General features: G+C 35.1%; 1 protein-coding gene across 4 annotated transcripts in view; it reads left to right on the top strand.

Annotated features, from left to right (window-relative positions):
- TOX2 (TOX high mobility group box family member 2) overlaps nt 1-24,046 on the top strand; it is a 243,660-nt gene that overhangs the window by 77,948 nt on the left and 141,666 nt on the right. For 3 of the 4 annotated variants that reach the window (XM_026697646.2, XM_026697649.2, XM_087929169.1), the window contains exon 2: nt 6,960-7,025. The exons of the other annotated variant lie outside the window; for it this stretch is intronic. In XM_026697646.2, coding sequence (XP_026553431.1) covers nt 6,960-7,025 — 66 coding nt within the window. The remainder of the gene's footprint in view (nt 1-6,959; nt 7,026-24,046) is intronic. 4 annotated transcript variants of the gene reach the window in all.

Genomic DNA, 24,046 nt, shown 5'->3' with positions numbered 1-24,046 from the left:
GCCCAAGGTCAATTCAGCCTTTCACAGGGCACAGGAGCTCACTCTCCCCAACTTCTGTCCCAATCCCTCGCGGGAGAGGGAGAAGCGGTGGAACACCCTGGATGTGAGGCGGGCCCTCCGTATTTACATTAAACGCACACAACCCTTTAGAAGATCCGAGTCCTTATTCCTTTCTTTCCAACCCAAGTCGTTAGGCCACAAGGTGTCTCCTTCCACCATTGGCCGATGGATCAGAGCCACCATTGCCAAGGCTTATTCATCTCAGGCCTTACCTGTTCCCAGTGGGGTTACTGCACATTCCACCAGAAGTGCGGCCACCTCGGCAGCCTGGGCTACCCAGGCTCCAATTTCAGACATTTGTCAGGCCACCACTTGGGCTTCCCCCTCCCCTTTCATTAGGCATTATAAGATTGACATTTTTGCCTCAGCGGAGGCCTCATTTGGCAGACGAGTCCTCCAGCGGGTCATCGAGGACCCGGGGGAGCTTCCACCCCAGACGGACTCCCTCCCATAGGACAGCCAAGCTTTGATATGTCCCACTCTCTGGATGATCCGAGCAGCTCGAGGGAGACTGGGCGTTGGTCTTACCTGACACGCCATTTCTAGTCGAGCTGCGAGGATCATCCAGCCCCACCCTTTCTTCCTTTCTCCATCTGGGGGAGTCTTGTTTCGGCCAATGATACCTTAAGTCTAGTTAGATGAGAGTACAACCTTCCTCCTCTCTCGACTTCGCATAAACTGGGAAACGCTGCAAGGGACCATGTGACAGAGGGCGGAGCGTTCCTCAGTAATTAAGCTCAGCCTACGCAGACGCAGACTGGAGCACCTCCCACTCTCTGGATGATCCTCGCAGCTCGACTAGAAATGGCATGTCAGGTAAGACCAACGCCCAGTTTCAACCTAATCAATAGCTTGAGGGGAGGGGGTTTAAATTGATAGCATATATTTTTAGATAAAATTAGAATAAACATCTTTTTTCTGGCAGAGTCTTGAGTCAAAGCTCTCCAGTGTGGAGTGCTGAGTTGTATTGAATATTGTTTTGTTCTAATTAAAAAGTTGAGCATCTTGCTCTTTCTATTAGTTTCACACTTTGCTTCTAATTTCTATGACAAATTCTCTAGAAATGAACATATACAGAAGGCTATCAAGAGGCTATCTATCCCATGGTCTGGGGTTACATGTGGCTCTAGACGGCTAGTAATGCAGTTCCACAAGATTATGCAATTTTCAGCAATATTTATATACATTAACTATTTTATATATTTTATATGCAGCCCAAGATAATTCCTCTTCACTGAATGCAGCACAGGCAAGCTAAAAGGTTGGACACCCATGCTACAAAAGGAAAATGAGATAGTCAGGCACAGCTTGATGCGACAGCAAGAAAATAGTTGTGCTTACAAGAGAAACTAGGTTAAAATTCAGGCCATTTCAAATTCAATCTTAAAAGTTATTTCCATGGTATTATGGGTAGTCCTTGGTTAACAAACAATTGATACTAGAATTGCCATTGATAAGTGACTGAGCCACTTAGGAATGGCAATTCTGACAGTCCTGGTTGTCATTGTTAAGCAAAGGACCATGCAGGTCAATAAGTGAAGATGTCATGTGGTTGCCATTTGCAGCCCCCTGCTGACTTTCTTAGGGTCTGGTAGCAAAAAGTGGCGTTTGCATCCTGGGGTTAGTAACTACATTTATAATATTACTTAATATGTGTACTGCTCTGCTTACAGACAGCCTCAGTAAGTCTATAGCTGTACAGAAAACAATTTTCAAAATGAAAAATGTAAGCCTAAATCAGATTAAAAGATACAGCAATAGTTTAAATTAAACCAAAATTTGGTGAGTTATTGTTCCCTTTTTTTGTCTTTATGTAGACTTTAATAGACTAATTTAGATTTTGTGGAACCCAGTCTGAAGAATGATAAAAACAGGCCCTTGACTTCTCTATAGGGGGGTATAGAAAATTGAACATCAGGCATAAAACAAACCAGTAAGTTCAATATTTCTTACGAGACAATTTATCTACTTATACAGAAATAGAAAACATCACGAAGCAAAATGACTATTGCCTTCAAGATTCCTGTATTGGTCCGGCTTCTTGGAGTTCCAGTATTCCAAATCTTCTCTGCTTCTATTTTTTCTGGTGGATTCTAAATATGAATAAGAACAATATTTACCAGTTGGGAGAAGGATTAAATGTCTTGGTCTGCAGCATGTGTGCAATTGACATTCACAATGTGGATGAAAAGGTTTTTTATTTTGATATTTCAACCATTCAACTGATTTATGTTGCTTATCCTACTTTTCAATGCTGTCAGATATACCAGATTCTATTTCAATGTAGTCTTTTTTTCTTCAGAAATGTCTTGTTTTCCCAGAATAACTTCTTCTTCTTTATCTGTAAATCAACCTTCATGTCTGAGGATTGGAAATATTCAACATAATTGGGTACCAAATTGGAATAGTTTGCCAGAACCTTTAATCCCTTGTCTGTTTCTTGTGAAATCTCACATTTTCAGTTTGTTTGCTACCCTTTCACATACCTTTTTCTTTGGGGTACATATTTTTCTTGGAATGCCCCATCTTGTTCTGATCTTGAAAAGATTTTAATGGCGCACTTGAACTTTGTAAGTATCATCAATCGCAAATAATTCTATATTTGTTTCTCTTTCTATTTCCATTAATTTTTCATCGTCATTGAGATAATGACTATACTGTCCTGATTTCGTTTTGTTTTTACTATATACTGACCAATATTATATTTGGGCATGTATTAACTAACAGGTAGGAACAGCGATAGAATGTCATAATGGCAAAATAAAAATTAGGAAGAAAAGCACTTATAACATCTAGATCAGGGGTGTCCAACCTTGGCAAGTGTAAGGTGTGTGGACTTCAACTCCCAGAATTCCCCAGCCCGCACATGCTGGCTGGGGAATTCTGGGAGTTGAAGTCCACACACCTTACACTTGCCAAGGTTGGACACCCCTGATCTAGATACTTGACCATGTCTTCAGTAGAAAGCTAGATAATTTAATAAACAATAAAAGGCTAAAAGGAAAGATCCATATATTTGAAGTTCAGGAAATGGGTGTCAATAAAGCTTAATTAAAAAAAAAAATCCAGATATGTTTTGATCCTGAATGTGGCTTCACATCTCACATGAAGAAGTAAAGCTGAATGGCATATAATAAAACCGGCAATAATCTTCCAGATGAGATATTTTGTTTTAAACTCAGGTCTTCAACTCTTCATATTCTTAGCATTTGCCCCAATGAATAGTTACCACTTGTTTTTACACTGTACTGCCTAGTCTAATGTTTACGTGATGCATGATGTGATGTGTGTTTGGGCGGGGCAGGGGGGATTGTCTTATCAGTCAGCTTGTAGGAGAGATTGATGTTGATTTGGACTGAGAATGGGTGGCTAGTTCAAGGTCACCCACCTGGTTTTCATGTGCAACAGAGAACTAGAACCTGAATCTTCCCATTACTAGTTCAGCACCTTAACTACTGTACCATGTTAATTTTCTTCAACCAGCTTGATTATTTCTTTTTTTAAATTATTGCTTATTTTTAAAAAGAAGTATGTATTTATATCATTTATGTTCATACACGTGACAGTAGGCATATTCAAAACCCAAAAGAAAAGATCTGTTTTTAAGAACTGGAAAGGCACTGCAGTATGAAATATTATGTAATCTCTAGTCTAAACCTATTTTGATGTTAACTTATTGATTTTCTGTTAACTGTGTGTGTGCAAATTAATATGTAATTAACCCATTAAATTAGAATAGTTAGATTACATGGCTGTACTGTGATTAGATATCACCATACTTTTTCTGTTGCAAAAGGCAGAAAAGCAATATCAAAATATATTTCAATAATCAGTGACATAGGAGAAAGAATAACTAGCGTAATAGTTCTGAACTATTCCCCTGCCGTTAACAGAAAAGTTTTTATTGCCTACCATGCTTAGTTGATTAAAAATAAATTGGATCAATTTTGATTGGAAATAGAGTATAATAAATGTATTAACCTTATTTCCTGAAATTGATTAGCATCTCTATATACATGAGGAGATAGTTCTAATCAAAACTAAAAGAAAATCATTTTAACAAATGGAAAATATTAAAATGTTTTGTTTCTGTCATAAAGAGAGTGCAATTATAAAGCTGATTGTCTCCAACTGCTTTCTGCCACAGAGTGATAATACATCATACATCTGTTCATCTGGCTATAGCATAAGTTGCAATCATTTAATTGAAAAAAGTAAACCAGCAGCAAGTTTTCTTTAATTTTTTTTTGTTCTTACTGCTTTCAGGGGTTAAAACAAATCTAATCTTCAGGGAGGAAGTTCTGAAGTTTTCATTGAATTTTGAGAGTTGATTTTCAGCCTCACTGCTTGGCAATCAGAAGCATAGTAATTTCCAAGATAGGCTTCATTATAGTTACTGGGCTAGGGAAAGAATAGCATATAAAGCAATAAAATAGATATGTATTACCAAATTGGAATTATGAAAAGGGAGTGTTTGAATTGGCTTTCAAGCAAATAGCACAGTTAAGAAAGGAATACACATATCTTCTAAAATCTAAAGTAACAGTGATGATATTAGACTGCCTCCTGAAGATGGAAAATAACAGATACATGAATATGTGTGATTTGAAAAATGTGCATTAATACTTTCTTTGCTCAAAAGTATAGCTTTCGTGTGAAGTAAAATTAGTTGTCTATTGGTGCATCTCTCTAGTTTGATTTCTAGAAGCCGCTCGGCAATTGCTAGAACCAAGTCTGGTGGCTTTGAATCTGTAGCATCTTCTGGTTCATGTCCATATATTAGGAAAATAGCATATGAGCTAAAAAATAAAAATATAGTTTAAGATAACTTTCCTTACTTTCCAAAGAAAGATGAATTAATTTTTCTTCATACCACTTTCTTGGTAAACCTAAGATAATTCTTTCATTGCGAACTAAACTGTTTGGTGGAATTATTGTAGAAAATGCAGTAGTTGAGAGTTCGAAATGATACAAAGTAATGCAAGGGTAATGTATGAATGTTAGAAAGAAGGCAATAGTGTGCTAATGGAAGTAGCACCTGCTGATGGAATGACAGCTGTAATTTTCTCTTCCCCTTGTTATCTTCAGACATTTAGAGAAAAAAAATCTCTATGGGAGATATATAGATATGTATGTATTCATGTACATAAATTATAATAGTAGCTCCAATACAGGTAGTCCTTGACTTACAACAGTTCGCTTAGTGACTGTTTGAAGTTACAACGGCACTGAAAAAAGTGACTTATGACCATTTTTCACACATGACCATTGCAGCATCCCCGTAGTCACATGAGTTATCTTCAGATGCTTGACAACTGACTCACATTTATGAAGGTTGCAGTGTCATCCCCTTTTGCAACCTACTGACAAGCAAATTCAGTGGGGAAACCAGATTCACTTAACAGCCATGTTACTAATTTAACAACTATGGTGATTAACAAATGTGGCAAAAAAAAGCCATAAATTGGGACAAATCTGACTGGGGGTGGGGGGGCTGTGCACACACCCTTTTCGGCCACAACAGCCTCCTGCAGACCTCTAAAAAATAATTATTCAATGTGAAGTACGTAAAATAATCAGAATATCTGTTACATTATAGCAAAATATACAAGGCAGGTAAAATGTTTACATTCTTATCTATAGTCAAAGTTTTATGAATGAACAGTCAAAGTATATAGGGCATAGAAACTTACAGAAAACATGCTGTGATGGCAAATAAAAGGTTATCATGGTAAGAAAATTATTGTATAGTTATAATATAAAACATAGCTCAAAACCCTCAATTGATCTTTCAATTATAATTATGATCATTTAATGTTTTATTATTTATAATTATGGTAATTGTCATTATTTAATAATAAAAAAATGACCCAAGGTGGCTCACAAAACACCAGACAATATTAAAAATAACATAAGAAATGGTGAAAAGCAAAACCAACTAGAATATCCTTTTCTTCATAGCAAATGAATTTATCCCAAAGTTTTCTTCTTTCTCTAAATAAATATAAGATTAAAAAATCACTGCTAATTCTAGAGAAATACTAATAAAATAAAGGCATGTTTAGTTCTCTGAAAGGATTCTCCAGGCTAGTTTTTGCAATTAAACCTTCATTTGTTATGACTAAAAACTAAATAAACACTATTTCATCATTTAGCATGTACCACACTCCCAAGATCACCTGAAGAAACATTTCCAGTGAAGATGTTTTGGGCCCAGTAACATGAGATTGAAATATTAAAATAGATGATCTTCTGATAATCTGGTCCAACTATTTAGTTTCAATTCTATGGTTTTCTGAAGTAAGGTGATTTAGATCCATCTATTATTTATAAAACGACTTTCCTACTCTAAGGCCTGATAGGGAATTGCCTTACCAGTATGGAGAACAACCTATTGTTTACTAACTTATGTTTTCCTTCATTCAAGTAGCTATGTGTGATATGAGACTTTGTGTCTTAGATCCAGTTTTTCAATTAATCTTAAATTTAATTTCCTAATCATCTTCCTTTTTCCCCATATAATTTCTACAAACAGCCCATTTTTCTTTAGAAGTTATAAAAACTATTTCCCTACTTTTACAGTAGTAAAAGTCCATTAACTGATACATGCAGTCTTATAAACTTTCCACCATACTGACTTTCAATTTCACACAGTGGTGATGCAACTTTTGGGGATAACTACAGACCAGTTTATATAAAATTTCTATAAAACCCATGCTGTGATTTTGGTTTATTTTGTGCTAAATTCTTGTAACATTTAGAATTATTATCAGCAGTCAATCAAACAATCAGTCAATCGATCAATCAAGCAGTTAGGTGGGCTGCTTATAGAATTTAGCAATTACTTGATGGTTCCAGCATACTTGCATTTTGATTATTTTTTTCCCCTGTCATTCCAGTTTGACGGAGAGAACATGTATATGGGAATGAATGACAATAACCAGGAATTCCTCTCAGCAAATCAGGTAAAATGAATTGTCTTTTCAAAGATGTGTTGGTTTAGGATATCCTCATAATTTGCTTGTACAATATTGAAGATAAAATTCAATCTAGTATGATAAAATGAAGATGGGAGTAGCAATACACAACAGATTATCAGCTCCAAAGACTAGCCTGTTGAATGTAAAAAGATAAGTAGGCTGGGCAGAAAAAAAACTCTATTTAGATTCATGGCACTCCCTTCCTCCCTCCCCCCATAGCCATAGCAAAAGTGCTTCTGTTGGGTGGCTTTTGATATGCCTCTTGGCCGGATAGCTACTTCTACTAAATGAGCAAGTAAGTGACAGATATTTGCAAATCTCTTTCATCCATTCTATTGTTCCACCAGATTGTTCCACTGAAAGTTGATGGAAGACTAAAATACACATTTTTTATATAATGCTGTGCTTTATGTATGTACATTGTACAGGAATGTGGGTGTGTCTGTCTTGTATTTATGTATATGCATCTATTTTCCTCCCCTTGGTGACTTCACTTTCATGTTTCTTGGACAGTGTTACTATATAGTAAGTTTTCACTTACTACTGATTATACAACCTCCTCAGCAATCCACAAACTAAATAATAGAAAAGAAAAATAAAGGCATTGGAGGGGAAATTTGGATTTATTTATCATATAGCTTAGAAAAATACAGAAATTAGATCATCTTGACTCCAAGTGATTTTGGGTAGCTTACACTTTAAAAGCAAGAATAAGAAATTTAAGAAACCATTCCTGGATCTCCAGAAATGTAAAAACAAACATACCTACAAAAACCTACTTGTTTAAGCAGCCATCCTTACCCTGATGGCTAAGAAAACAGCCATATTTTCAAAGACATTCAGAGCATTACCATGATGGGAACTGTATCAATATCTGGGGCAGGATATCAAACCAGAGAACAGGCCCCACAATGTAGATAGCCATGCTTTCTACATTCTACTAGATAGCATTCTTTATTAGAGGGGACTTGGCGGCTATCCATTCTGCCTGATCTTACCAGCCTGGAAGAAATAATGGAAGATAGGTTGGCCCTCAACTCTGCTAGCTAGATTACAAATGTTAAATCAAATCACTGCAAAATTACGTGGATGTGTTTAGGGCAACTGTGGGAAATCTATGTAATATGTGCATCTTATATGTTTTGTGTATATAGGTCTTTGTCTATACAGGTTTCCTCCCTTGATGATAGTGTGTGTATATGCGTGCATGCACTTTCAAGTCATCCTTGACTCCTCACAGAATTGCTTGGACTAGTCTTTGCATTATTTTTTGGCAAGATTTTTCAAAAGCGGTTCACCATTGCCTCTTTCCTAGGACTGAGAAAGAGGGATTGGCCTAAGGTCTCATGACTAAGGCAGAACTAGAATTCAGTTCCTTGCTTTATAAGCTAGTGCCTTAAATAATATCTTGGTGATAAACCCCAAGTAAATTCTGTTAATTGTATGGTTTTTCCTCACTTTTTCCAAATACTTTTGCAGAATTTCCCTGTATTCAAATACATTTTTCTTCATCTTTCACAGTGAGGTTGGAATAGCTGGCTACAATGCCAAAGCATGCACTGCCGAGATTCAAATTTATTAAAGTTCCAATCAAGGAAATTCTGAAATTTTGCTTGCTTTTGGGAAGATAAATATATAAAAGTTGGATTTTTAGGAAAGTTTCTTGCAGCAATTGCCATACATTCTCCAAATGGACAATTTGTCCTTTTCTTAAATTCTGATAAGTCTGTACACACTGGAAAAAGAATGTAAAATGCATTTTCTCTACCATGAATAAGTTGTGTAGTATTTGTTGATCCTTTATGTTTTCAACCATGACAATTTTACTTATTTATATATTATTTTATTAAGAGTCTATTTTTAAATCCAACTTCTCTTCATACATTTCTAAAATGATTTATATTGGAAAACTGAACTACTCATATAGTAAAACTTCACAACATAGTGAAATGTAAGGAATATATAACCAAAATAAAATCAAGAAAATAACTGGCAGCAGAGTGGACAAAAACTTATTTGCTGTATCAGCTTTTGGAAATGGAAAGAGAAAAGGAAACCTTAAATCTCCTTGTGGAAAGATAACAATTCTGAGATTTCCCAAGAGAAAAAAATGCAAATAATGGAAGAATATGAACAGGGAAATTCTGTGAGCTCTGTTCTTCTTTAAACATGGTTTACAATGCTCTCTTTTTTTGTTTGATTCTGTAATCTCATAAATGATAGAATAGTCTTTTAAAAAGATATTTATTACACCGCAGAGAAGATCCTTGGTAGTGGGATTAAGGCTAAGTGAAAGAATGGAAAATAAAATTAGAAATGTATTATTAAAAATCAATGTATTTTGATGTAGTTTTAAAGAAGAATTATAATTATTCCCATAATTAGATTTCTGATTTAACAAAATACTAAAAGCATTCATGCTTTTATTTAATATCTGAGTTCTTCTCTGGAAACAGCTAGTGAGCTTTCTGTTTTATTGTTCATCACTATAACAGAAGATCTTTAGAATCTCATTTACTTAAGTGACTGGAAACAGAAATTTACTACTGAGCTTTTAAATGAAATTCAAAGTTTATTTATTAACAGACCAGCTAGATGCTCTATTTTTTTGATGGAAAAATGTAAAGAACTATTTTGCATAGTAATGTAAAAAGTAAAACCAGTAACAAGTTCTTAGAGCCAGTTTGGTATAATGGTTAAGGCATTAGGCTAGAGTCCAGGAGGTTGTGAGTTGTGGTCTTGCATTAGGCACAAAAGTAGCTGGGTAATCTTGGGCCAGTGACATCTTCTCAACCCTAGGAAGAAGGTAATGGCAAACAACTTCCAAAAATCTTGCCAAGAAAATTACAGGGACTTGTCCAGACAGTTGCGAATAGTCAAAAAGTGACTTAAAGATGCACACACACATTCCATTCCAGGAGCCAGAATTATTTACCTATCCACACAGAACATGAAATGGGTAAATATTTACCCTATTTTAGACCCGTTATGCAAAGGCCTCTAGAAAAGCCTTAAATTCTGGGAAAGGGGGAAGGAAGTGAAGAGGAGCATGACTTAGACTCAGTTATAATGGCGATGAGAGCACTGTTGAGGGACTTGGGAGAATAAACTAGGGATAGGTTGTCATGAAGAAAAAATGGTTAAGAATTCTCAAAAATGACTTGAAAGAACAGAATCAGGCAAAGTATGAGGAGCAGAACAGATTATAAATAGTAAAGATGTCTATGAATCAAGCCTCTTGTGACTGCATCTACTGGTAGTCCTCGATCTACAATCATTCTTTCAGCAGTTTGAAGTTATAAAAGCACTAAATGACCGATTGTGACCAGTCCTTGGATTCTGGCCATCTCAGCATTCCCAGAGTCATGAGATTGAGATCAGGATGCTTGGCAACTGGTTTGCCCTTATGATCAGTTGCAGTGCCCCATGATCATTTGATCACCATCTGCAACCTTCCCTGATGGTTTCCCCAGAAGATCAATGGGGAAGCAGACAAGGAAAGCTGCAATGGGGTTGATGGGGTAAGTTTTCCTTACCCGTGGACCTCAGACAATCTGCAGGTGCTTGTGCACCCCAGGTGCTTGTGCACCCCTGCACCCCTGACCCACATCACATCTCTTGTTCTCCCTCTCACACCCTTATGCACTTCTCTGACCATTGCTGCGCCTCTCATGCACCCTCCCTGACCTTCATTGTCCCCTCCTATGCACTTACTCACTCGTTCTGTCTCCCATTTACTTGCCTGTGGTCTGGGACTTGCAACTTCCTGCTGGTTTTTCCACTGACTTTGTTTGTATGAAACCAACAGAGGATTGACTTGCATAATGACCATGAGATTCAGCTAACAGCAGCAATTGAAACTTCTGGGATTGCCATTGCTAAGCAACATGGTCTCACTTTATAATAACATCATTTAGTGACAGAAACATTGTTCCAATTCGGATCAAGGATTGCCTGAATAAGGTTTTCCTTTTGTGTGTGTAGTTTCCATTGCTTTTTCAGGCTTGCCAGCTGAAGGAAACCCACCCAAGAACAATCCAGGATTAAGTACATTTTGCTTCCTAAATCAGTCAAAGAAGGTTTGCTGAGACTTGAAGTAGAATATTGTAGGGCTGAAAGAAATTTGGATCGAGAACTGGTGCTGCTTATTATTCCTTTTTAAAACTCTATACATGTATTATATAAAGGTTTCCTTAAAAATACATATAAAATAGGGTTGGTTGAATAGGGTCTGTTGTTTTAGCATGAGAACAGTGAATAAACTTTAATTCACTCCACGCTCTTTGCCCCCTCATATCTAATGCATTATTTCTGCTATAGGGTCATTAAGAGTGCCACTTGCATCCATGGATTCCATTCTTACAAGAATTTCAGGCTGGTCAATGGAAATCATTGCTTTTTTCACATTGCAATGAAAAGTTCCAAATGACTATCAGGAATGTTCATGTTTATGGTTAAACCAAGTCAATTATTAAGAGAATTTATTAAAGATAACATGTTGCAGCAAATGTACTTCTAGTTCTCATGTTTTTCCTGCTGCGTCATGATAAATAATCTTGTATGAAGAATAACATGATCTTCTCCATGGGTATATCTTTTAAATATACAGAAGAGGGCTGTAAGGGATAGTGATGACCTCAAATTTTAGAACATTTTTCCTAGAAAGATGAATGGAGCATTCTTATGTTTTCTATAGGAAAATTAAAATGTCATTTTTGCAGTGGGTTTTGGTTGTACAATGCTACTGTTGCAATCTCACTTTAATTCCTTTTTACTATTTTATCTTGGATGGTATTTCATTTATTTTATGCTGTTTTCAGTATTATTGATATCTGAATAGCTTTATCCAATATTTAATGCAACTGTAGCCTTAGATCCTAGCTGTTGTTCTTGTAAGTCCTATAAACTTTTATGCCTGTTTGAACAATATTTATCTATTGATTTGTATCCTGTCTTTATTATTTTTACAAATAACTCAAGGTAGTGAACATATCCTACACATCTTCCTGTTTTCTCCACAACCACCATCCTGTGAGGTAGGTTGAGAGACAGTGACTGGCCCAAAATCATCCAGCTAACTTTTATGGCTAAGCAAGGACTTACACTCATGTTTTCTTGCTTTCTAGCCTGGTGCCTTAGCAAACAGACCAAACTGTAGAAAAGCTCATTGTCACCCAGCTATAGTGATATACTAGCAGCATCCATTGGTATACGCAGGCAGGTTGCCTTATGATACAATCAAATGCCTTCTCCATATAAATCCTTTATTTTATTTTATTTTTAAAGTAGGGGGGTGGAGATATTAAGGCAATAGTTACCTAGATGCTTTCTGAATGATGCTTTCTGTTCAAGGAAGTGAAAAAGTCATATTTTAATGGTTAATAAATTGCAGTTTGTAGAATTAAATATTCTACAAGATGATTTGATATACAGAAAATAAATTTACTTGGTCAAAGATGAAAGGAAATGGATAGTTATAAGTGTGTGAGGCACATTAAAAATCCTTAATAGCTGATATAATTTGTTGCTTCTAAAACTACTGCAATTAGGAATAAGTCTAATATAATAATGTAGTCTATTTCTGACTGATTGCTTTTCGCCTTACAGTCAAGAAACACAGTCAAACTATTTTCTGTCTCCTTAAACTCTTGATTAAGATGCTAATTTCAGCAGCACAGCAGTATATCATAATTTGGTTAGCCATTCTGTCTCTAAGATTCATGCTGCGACAATCGTCTGATAATTCATTCTTTATTTAGTAATATATATCTTAATGTAAGGTAAATTAAAGGACCTACTAGTAATGTATATCCTGCTATGTCTATTTGGCTTTCTGAAACTGTTAAAGAAATGCTCTGGATATGCCTACCACATGTGTTGGGGAAGACAAAATAAATTTTCTTCTCTCAGCTGACCAACTTTTTTTGCATTCTTTTTAAGCCGTTTTAACATGTAACAGGCTAAGTTTTGGGTTACTTAACATTTATTTTCAAAGATATAAAAAATTCCAGAGCCACTTTAAAATTAAATCAAGATTGAAAGCAGTATTCCAATATTTGAGGAGCTGCCACAGAAGAAGAGGTCAAGCTATTTTCCAAGGCACCCAAAGGACAGACAAGGAATAATGGATGGAAAGGTGATCCAAATAAACTATCTGGCAACTCATTTAAAAATAACTTTTCCAAACTAATTTATTGTTATTGTACATGTTGGGAAACTTGGTGAATGGTTTAAGTTCACCCTAAAATAGCTTGTACATTGAAAAGTCATATCTCAGTATGCACAATTAAAAACTCTGGAAGTTTTCCAGAAAATGGCAGGTGGGGAGGACACAATTGCCATTAGCTACATTATTTTTATAGCTGGCAAACTTAAAAGTTAGCAATTTGTTACCTTTTATAATTGGATTCTCTCTTTCTTGCTATACAGACACATCTTATTGCTGCCTGATGTTTTGTAATAAATACAAAGAATTGGAAACGCAAAAATGCTCTGTCAAAAATAAGATTAATAAAATGATACTGTAATATAATTTGTGAGTGAAAAATATTTTAAGATAATATAAACAGAAATTGCAAAGAGGAAAAATAACTGGCAAAGAAAAAATGAAATAAGATATGAATAAAAGTTTGATGAAGTTAACATAGTTATGGTACTGTAATATGATTATTTTGCACAATAAAGATATTTTATTTCCCTCCCATTAATTTCGTATTCTCAGTCTCTAAATGCCTAGAGGGGATTGAAAAATGTTTTATTCTGTTTGTAGTGTTTGTGCTATTAGAATATGATGATATTTATATGGAAGAACTCAAGCTGTACGAAGAGCATAATATAAATATTATATTAATGGATGTATCTAATAATATCAACTGTTTCAGTTTTAAAAACATTTTTTATTTTAAGAAAAGTAGAAAGAAAGTACACAAACACAGACATTAAACAATTCCTTGTATTATTGCTCACAGAATTATAAAGTTTGGGCTGATTTTAGGTATCTAGAAATTGCCTAGAATATCTGGGCCAACTGATATTAATCTTAATTACACTTCTAGAAATACACCAGTTTCAAATAATAGTCTTGTCTGCTGGCTTATTTCTGCTGGCTATAGTTACTAAACAAAGTTTTAGATTTAGCAAACACATTAATCTGCAATTAAAGCAAGCAAAAACTTCTCATTTCTGCTGTTTGTGGAACTTGTAAATTAGGATGTAATTAGGGTGCCAACTCAAGATAATATAGTACTTCTAGCTTGACTGATAATGCCAACATGGAAAACTGTATTCTTAGAATGATTCAGAAGGGGAAGTAGCATTGATGCCCCCTAAGATTTGGCCTTCTAGGCAAATTTCTACTCAACTTTAGCCAAAAGCCAGCCCCATGTTGAGCTTTTGGGGGCCTATGTATGGAACAAAGTACTATGGCTTTGAGAGTTCAATCTTGTTCCATTAAGATTTAGTTGCTTTAAAAGTTTAAATCAAAAATTGGTTTAAATAGTGAATTAGTTTGGGATTTAAACTAGAAAGTGTGTTGTTAATTCACACCTAGAAAACTCAACATAAGCAAGCATATTCTTTTTTACAGAACACATCTGTTATACTAAAGTGATTAATCTGACTGTTTTGGTTGGAGCAGTAGAAATTCTTACCTGACTTGATATTATGAGGTCTAAGATTTTATACAACAGTTAGAAGGAACATATTGGTGGTACCCAGAATAACAAACTATTATTACCAATGACAATGATAGTTCTACTAGGTGTGAACATGTACATGTAAATTTCTGCTGGTCAGAGATCAGACAGACCTTTCATAAAATTTTTTATGTGAAATTTGAAAGTCATGAAATATAAACAAGCAATAACTTAGTTGGTAGCAGCCAATTTAGCTATACATTCAGTGCAGAAATTCAGCTTAACACATCTGTCTATCTTCTACTTTAAAATTACCACCGAAGGAGAACCCATCACTTTCCTTGGTGATTGTCTATCTGCTCTTAGATACACAAATTGTTCTATGAACAAAAGAGCCAATTTGTGTCCAAATGAAAATACATGTATTTTATCTGGGTGTGGACCTAAAACATGCATGTTCTGAGTAGGAATGTTTCAGAATGGACGATGCTTGAAAAAGGCAAGGTCATAAATGATGGCAAAGCTTAAGAGGAAATAGGGCAAAGAAAAGTTAGGCAGATTGATGCACAGGTAAGAGAGAAGTGGGGGTGCCACAGCTTTGCTTCACTTGCACTGTAAGGTCCTCCAGGTTTTGTTCAAATGAAGCCCAAAACAACCAAAGCGGTCTGGGTTTCAGCTGGATCAAAGAGTAACCTGCCCAGAAGAATTCAACAAACAGAAATTTCTGTGTTTGGGGTTTGAATTAAAACACATTTTCTATTTCATATGCTGCAATCTGTAATTTTTTTTAAAAAGCAGGCCTTAACTTTTTTGAGATATTTTGAGGTATTTGAAGAGTGTTATCATGTACTTCCCCAATTGTCTGTTCTCAAGGCTAAACATATCCAGCTATTTCTAATCTCTTGATTATCCTTTTCCCCATGTTTGAATTTGTTTCAATTTCTCTGAACCTTTCTTAAAGTATTTTGTTTGCAATCAACTACTGTTTCGAGATCGTTTTCATAAATATCATTACCAGGTCAAGTTATCCCATCCTATATCCAAATATATTATTTTTGTTTCTTCAATGAACAAGCTTCTGTAAAAAAATATTTCTGTTGGAAAGAAAAATCCTTTGAGGAATATGGGATAATAATTATTAAATGAAATTATTAAAAATAAAGTCCTGCCTGTTAGGCTTTGTGATTTTTACACACGGATAGCAGAAAAAAGTGTAAGAAATATTATCAGGCTAAAAGTCACAAAATACTGCAGATTGTTCAATGAAACATACTTTTTTTGTTATTGATTTAAAGGCAAGAGTTTTTGAGGAAATAATTCATTTTGCAATGAGGAAATAAAGAGTTTAAAGATTAAAATAAATTGGTTTGTTTATTAAAGGTTTAGAGTTATATCAGCTTATTTGACTAGGGGAACAAATCAAAACACAAAAAGCAAACCAACACAGCTGACTAACTTTATATATTTCTTATTCAGGCTATATTAAACAAAATAATAAATTGAGAAGAAGTGGGTTGGAGCATGGCAAGAATAATAACAGTGTTATTCCTGCTGTTAATTCAGAAATACTTGAAATGTAAGTTCAGTATTAAAATAGAAAACTATTTTGATTGTGCATGCTTGAATGAGTTGGATCATTATCTGCATAGGAGAAGAGGTGTTTCATACATACACACACAATGATGCTGGAATATTAAATTAGCTGTGTATTCTGCTCTCTCTATAGATACCACAGAATAGCTTTGGATGAGGTAAATGAAAAGGCCAATGGACATTTTGTAGATTTTACAGCCAATTCATATATCCACTGCATTGCAAAAAATAGTGCAACAAAATCTCAAAGTTGACATCCATTCTGTTAATCTAACACATGAATTAATTATTTCTAAAAACCCAGATACGCTTTTTCAAGAGGCAGCTGGACTTTCTGGTTTTTATTTGAAGATATTTCGCTTCTTATCCAAGAAGCTTCTTCAGCTTCTAAAGAAGCTTGTCGATGAGGAGCAAAACATCTTCAAAGAAAAACCAGAAGTCCAATTACCTTTGGGACAACCATGAGAATCTCCATAGACATATTTCTAAAAACGTACCTTCCTTGCTTTATTTCCCCCTTCTAATAAAAACTGCAATTGTGGAACTTGCTTGCTGGCTTGCAGACATTTCATTTCCCCACTAATGAGTGTGTGTGATTTGCTCCCTAATGTGCCCTGCCAGTTTTGATGGAAGTGTGGTTTTCTCTTTGTTAATTTCTTGATTAAGGTGGTGTTTTCTGCTTGATTGTTTGCCTTTGTTAATTCCTGTTATTTGGGGCCACAGCTCATTTTGTTCCCCTCCCTTCAGCAAAGTGGCAGACTTTGGGGTCAGCTGAGGAGGGGGAGGAATGATTTCTGGTGCTCTCTGCCAGCTTTCCACAAGCAGCATCAATGGGGGGAAGCTGGCAGGCAGTTAAAAGTTGCCCCCATTCCAACTGCTTTTTTGCGCCATTCTGTTTCTCTGTTTATGTAAGGAAATATCTTTGAAAAGATGAGCCAATGTGTCTAGTATTCTCTTAAAACTCTCCTTGTGTTTATTTCTTTGTCTGCTTGTATCCTCAAGTTAGCCTAAACAATGTATTATATTGAGACAATTTTTGAATCATGGTCCCTAAAATCCGCTAACTTAAGGAATGTGTAAAAATATCTGGGACCCACTACTTCTGTACAATTGACATTTCCATGATGTTAAGTTTTATTTATAAAAGTTGTAGCTGTTACATCATCCCTGCCATCAGCTTCCCACAAGCAGTCATTAAGGAAACTTAGATGAAGTTGCTTTCAGTACTTTTTTGCCTGCCCATGGTCTTTCTGCTTTGGTAAATAATTATTGAATTATTATCTAAGTTTGTTTACCACTACAATTATTTTTCTATTTATGGTATATACTCTTCTTATATGATCATGGGACCACTCATCATTGTTGTAAAAAAATGGTCAGCCTAAAATATAATATTCATTCTGATTATATCAGATTTCACTACCTTTCTTTCAAAGGATGACCCAATGGGCCACATGGTTGTCTAGTAAATTATATTTCTTTATTATTTTTATGCATTGCAAATTCTGTTTAAATTAGTTCTATTTTTAAACAACACTTCTTTATGCTATGACACTGATCATAGCAAGGAATGTTTTAGTAGAAAGCATTGGATTGTAAGAAGATCTCTACTGCTAAATCAAATCTGAATTAGAATAATTGATGATAGAAAACATTACTTGGAAAATATTATCTATATTTATATTGACACACACACACACACACAGAGAGAGAGAGAGAGAGAGAGAGAAAGAGAGAGAGAGAGAGAGAATAATATTGTAAGAAAAAGAAGTGCAGATTTATTTAAGGCAAGGTTGAAAGACAGCAAAAGTTCCCACTAGAATTGTTTTAAAGTAGGTGGCATGTACATTTTTAATTGCATTGTCAAAAGTAGCCAGCAATAGTACAATAACAAAGTTAAAAACTCTTAAATCACAGTGTGCTGCATGAGAATAATTTCTCATGTTCAATCAAATCAGAAGGGGTTTTGACCCTTGGAATGAGTCAGTGCAAAATGTAATGCAATCCCCAACAGGGGCCTAGGTATTAATGGAACCTGACATGTGATCAAACAGTGATGGCCATTTGACCCCAGAGATGAGCGAAGAATCTATTGTGTCTAATAAAAGAGGCAGGTTTTCATTCTTCACCCTAATCAATTTTCTCTCAAATATACTGCCTGCCTATCTCTTATTGGAGTGGTGATGTTAGGTTCTAAACAGTGTAGATTTATTATCAGTGTTTCTTCATTCTGTATTTGTTAGAATTTGTCAGCATGGTACAGTGCTACAGTGGGAAAAATAATTTGATGCATTATAATGGCAATAATCTCTCCTTAAGCAATAAACAAAGATAAAGGAAAGAAACAAAATTACAACATAACATTAGTTTAAAAACCTGGCAAGCAAGATTTAGCTATGAATTGATATTAATTTAATTGATATTTATACCAGACTTTCCTAACTTGGTATCTACCAGATATGTTTAGGTATAACTCTCAGCATTCCCAGCCAGCAAGAAGACATTAAATTGGGAAGGACTAAGCTTGTACATTAGGTTAGTTTTAATGCTGGAAGCTGGAGCCAATATTCAGTTGACTTGTTATCTGAACGACTGAATTCTTGTGCAGCTGGTTTAAACTGTTGGAATCAAATCTGCTTAGCATTAGAAGTATGCTGAGTATCTATTAGAAGAAGGTGGATGAAGCTAGCCTTATTATTAAATCACCAGTAATCAAAGCAGCGAGTAAGAATGTAGTTTAGCTACAGATCAAGAGTTAAACAAAACAGTCTCAAAAATTCATTCACCAAAAGTATAAATAAAGAGTAAAAATAAGTAACAGATCAGGAATTTGTCCATAGTTGCAAAGCATAGGTCCAGAAAACCAATCAATATGAAACATGAAGTACCAACATGCTAGTCCAGGATAACTTTATTTAGTAGCTTGGTTAGATTGCCGTAGGGAGTAAAATAATTCTCTGATCCAAAGACTGCATGTTTGATCTGTCTGTTTAGATTATCATGAACTGTACCCACAGTGAACAAATATTTCCTGCACTAGAACTATTGAAGCAAATTGCTATTGTAATATTCTTCTTATGGTAGAATATTATAAACAAAATATGTTTTTTTCTACAAGGATATAAAGGAGCTGCTAACTTTGAAACTTATATATATGTATGTATCTGAGATCAGTTTAAATAGATATTTTCTAATAGTTGCAGTCAAGCAATTTATATTGGACTGAAAATTTTAAATGTTTGTTTTTTAATACAGTGTAAACACAAATAAAGAATAAAATATTAACCTTTTAAAAATCAATTATAAATTTAAATACTTTTTTTTAAATTGAAATTTCTTTCTGCATCCCAAACCATGTATTTCACTTGATGCTGATTTTCTATTTATTTTAGCCTAGTTGTGGAACAACTCTAAAGAAGTAAAAGCATTGATGTTGTAAATATAGACTGAGTATGAACACATATATAACTTTTATGTTCCAAACAGAGTTTTGTGGGAAGGACAGTTTTAAAAACAAAAACTGGAAATCAGTTGCAATTCATTTTGTGTTTGAAACATAGGACAAGATCCTAGTTCCTCTTTTGGAAAAATAGGCTTATAATCTGAGGCTCCAAGATCAATCCTAAATAGATTCAGAAAAATGTCTATGTGTCATCAAGTCATTGTTAATACTTTGAGACCACATGGATAGATTTTCTCTATGATGATCTGTCCCTAACTTCATCCATCAGATCTCCCAATGTGCATTCATTACCATTGTAACTGACTCTATCCACATTCTGTCAGTTGCCCTTTTCTTCTCTTTCTTTTACCTTTCTCAGCATTTAAGCCTTCTCTAAAGCCTTTGCTCCATCATGGAAATGGTGGTGGTGGGAGTTCTCTCTGTTCCTCGGAGGGATGAATGAAGAATTTTGGGACTGTATTTCAAGAGTGAACATTCCCATCAGAGTCACCCAAGGCATGAAGGTCATTCCTGCTGTCCTAGCTAAAGCAAACAGGCATCCATATTGGCAGCAGTATGTTCTGACCCACACCCTTTTCCAACAAATCAAACACACTCCAAAGGGAACAGAAACCTTGTAATACTTCTGCAAAATAATTAGCTGTGATAAGCACAAGCCTTGCCAAACTGTGCGAGACTTGCCAAAAGATAACAGACAAGAAATAATTTGCAATACAAGAATCTTCAAATATAAACTCAGGATACTGGAATATCCACGAGGCTAGAGTTTCAAAACGTCTTTGCCTTCTGCAGAGTACTTCATTTCACAGCTGGCTTTTATCTTCTTGAAGGAGGGGCCATTACCTTACTCCCGAGTTGCCTGTGTTGTTGTAGCTGCTCTTTCCTACAAGCAATCCTGCACGCACACGCACTTGGCACAGGCTCCTCAGGAACCTCCTCATCACTGCTGCCAGCCCCCACAATCTCTGAAGGCAGCAGTTCACTCCCTAATGGTCCTGGCCCCTCATCTGAGTCCTTGCTCTCCTCAGCTGCCTGTACCTGCTGTTGGCTAACCACAACACTGTGATATAGGAAGATGTTGGAGCCAAATGGACATTTTAATGAATATGGCAAATGCATCAATTCATACTGTGTGGGAGAAAACAATGGTAAACCACTTCTGCACTTTGACAAGAAAATCTCATGGATAGTAGTAAATATTTAACAGACTGACAACTTCGGGGAAAAGCAGTCTACTTAAAATAAGTCACTCAGAATTTGTAGCTCAGATTTACCATGATCAGAAAGATCTTGTCTATGATTTGAAGCAACTGCCAGTGCAGAATGGCTTCAAGGTATCAAAGAAGTAGAATGCGTAGTTTTGTTACCATAGATAAAGGCATCATCAAGAGTAAACCATTTGGAGCAATCTTGAAATAGAATTAAACAATTCTACTTTTAATAAATTAATGTGCAGATTTCTATCCCAATTGCTCATATATACAAATCAGCATGTGTATCCAAAAATAAATCCTGAGTTTCATCTTCTTTGCAATGTGGTCTGAAGGAAGTTGCAAGACAAACTATGCTTTGCCATTCTTGAGAGCTAAATATGAGGTCAAATGGTCAGGTTGCTTGATCAGATGTCAGGATGCATTACGACTCTGTCCTCTGTTGGGTGCTGAATTACAACTCTTATTTAACTCATTTCTAGGGTCAATATGTCCCTCTCATTTGATCAGATGGCAGAAATTGTATAATTTGTATATATCCCTGAGCCATATGGGCTCTGAGTGGTGCTTAATGTGTTTTATAAAGGCACAGCTGTCTGAGTGACTTATTTAAAATGGGATTTTGGAGTAGCATTTTTGCTACTAAATGTCTTCATTCAGGGTTAGCCAAGGTTTATCTGTTAATAAATTGCATTTGGGTGCTTGCTTTATAATCACAATAGTTTTGCTATTTATGAAGCATTGCCTATTGCAATGTGTTGGTAAGCAACCTAAAATGTAAAAATAAATAATAGTATAATAAGGGCCTAATGAGAATTCTGAAAATGTTATATTTGTTGCTAGTCAGACAAAGAGCTTTTTTCCCTTTAGCATTGCATGTTACAAGATATGATATAAATATTCTAAATAAGCATGCTGTTTCACTGTAAAAAATTGTCTAATATATATTGCAGCAAGATAGCAGGGCAAGTTTTTAATGTAAAATGAAACAGGTGTCCAGGCAAAAGAATTAATATAATTAAAATCATTTGCCTAACACATTGAGGACTGAACATCAGACTGAACTTGCATCATAGAAACAAATATATTCCAACTAAGAGAGGATAAGTTTAAAAAAAGAACCTGGAATTTTCAACATTACAATTGTGTGCTATACAATGCACATGCGTGTTGATTTCAATTAAAAGTCCAGTTGAATTAATTGGAGCTTGTTCCTAAGAAATTGCTGATGGCATTCTTAATTTATTTTTTTTAGTGTTTATCCTACAAGGTGGCATAGATACATAGCATGTAATTCCCCAATTTTATCTCTGCAATAATAATTTCAGTGAGTAAACCAGAGACAGTTCACAAATTTCCAGGAACCCAGTCCTGGATCTTTCTGGCTACAGTTACAGCTACATAGCCACTATGCTAAGCTTGTGTGTTCCAAATTATTTGTTTTCAAATAAATGTAACGTGGTTTGCTATAATTTATGAAGAGGAAACACCAAATCTTCTTATACAATTTATTGATTAGAAAGGAGTGACTTAGAATTAAATATACTGGAATAGATACAGCAGTATGCTCCTACATTAATTTGTGGATGCTCAAAAAATGGCTATTCAGCTGAACAAGTTCATGTAAATAAATTGCTTATGTTCTTCTGTTGAGCCATATTTGGTAAATTAAACAAAAAACTTAGCAAAAGTTACTTTGCACAGAAAGGGAAAAGAATGGTCTATAGTATTTAATTCAGTTGGGGACAGCATAGGTGAAGGCCCATTGTTGCAAAGACAGAAAAATTGAAAGGAAGAATAATGTTTCCTGGCTTTCTCCTGACATTTCTCATTCTAAAACAATCACTTTAGGTAGATGAATCAGCTAATAGAAGGCAACTAGAATGCCAGGTCTTGTGGTTAAAGTTTGTGTAATTTCTCTAGTTATGTCTCCTATATTGTTCATGCAACATGTTTGGCTACCGTAAAGATTTGCGCACATTAATTCATCTCAGTCTGGATCAATATATCACATTTGTCTTTTCTACATCATAAACTTCTGATCTATGTGCTGTGTGTGAATAACATAAGGGAACTGGTTGTAGTGCAATACGCTTTCCTAAAGCTATACACAGTTTTAAATTGTGTTGGATATTTTGTTGTATAAAGTTAGTTAAAAGTCAGTTAATAGAGACTGAACAACATCAACATACAATTAGCAATTTGTTCTGATAAATGCTCAAATGTCAACTCTTATATCATTAATTAACCCAAGCGGTCATATGGAGAAAAATCACAAGTAGCTCCCGAGGGCTGATTTTGGAGGGAAATGAGTCCTATTTTCCTGGATTAGAGAATTAGCTAAAGATGCCTAATTTTGAAGGAAAGTGGATCCCATTTCTCAGAGAAATAGAGAAGGACTAATTGCAAGAATCCCACAGTTGGAGATTTTACCAAGGAAAAAAAAATCAACAAATGTAGGGGGAAAAAGGAAGCATTCATGTAAATGAAACAATATGAGAAAGTGTATTTGAGACAATGAATGTATTATGTCTTTGTCTTAAAAGATTTATTTATCAATCTGATAACAAGTTTAAATGGACTGAGCCATAATAGTGGTGAAAGTCATTGAACTTGTTGCTGTTTCTCCTGATTGGGAAAATAACAGCACATCAAGATAATACACTGATCCAGAACTTCAGGGCAGGTGAAAATATGTATGTAGCATCAGGTAATATCATTGGATAATTTTGAACTATTTTTAAAGTCCAATATACTTACATATTTGCCTTGAGCTTTTATGGGGAAAAGATGAGAAATAAATATTGTAATGATTAAATAGGATTGAATCGATATGAAATGTTATGATGATCATCTGCAAAACTGTCTAGTCTCATTTAATTTTATAGATTATGGAATGGACAGAAAATCAGATTTTAAGTGCTTTCCATTGATATTAATATTTACACAAAATTAAACCTACTGCAAAATGAAGCCTAAATTTGGAAGTGCCAAAGGGAAGGATAAGTGAGAAGTTCTGCCTTCTTTCTATTGTAGTTATATATGAAGATATCCTGTTTATTGATGATAGTTTTTCTTAAATAACTCTTTAGTCTCTGTGTGTGT

The sequence above is a fragment of the Pseudonaja textilis genome, chromosome 3 (genome assembly GCF_049901715.1).
Source record: "Pseudonaja textilis isolate UNSWEBS1 chromosome 3, rPseTex1.2, whole genome shotgun sequence".
Taxonomy (NCBI): domain Eukaryota; kingdom Metazoa; phylum Chordata; class Lepidosauria; order Squamata; family Elapidae; genus Pseudonaja; species Pseudonaja textilis.
Note: the sequence above shows the minus strand (reverse complement) of the source record. Positions and strands in the feature narration are given on the sequence as shown.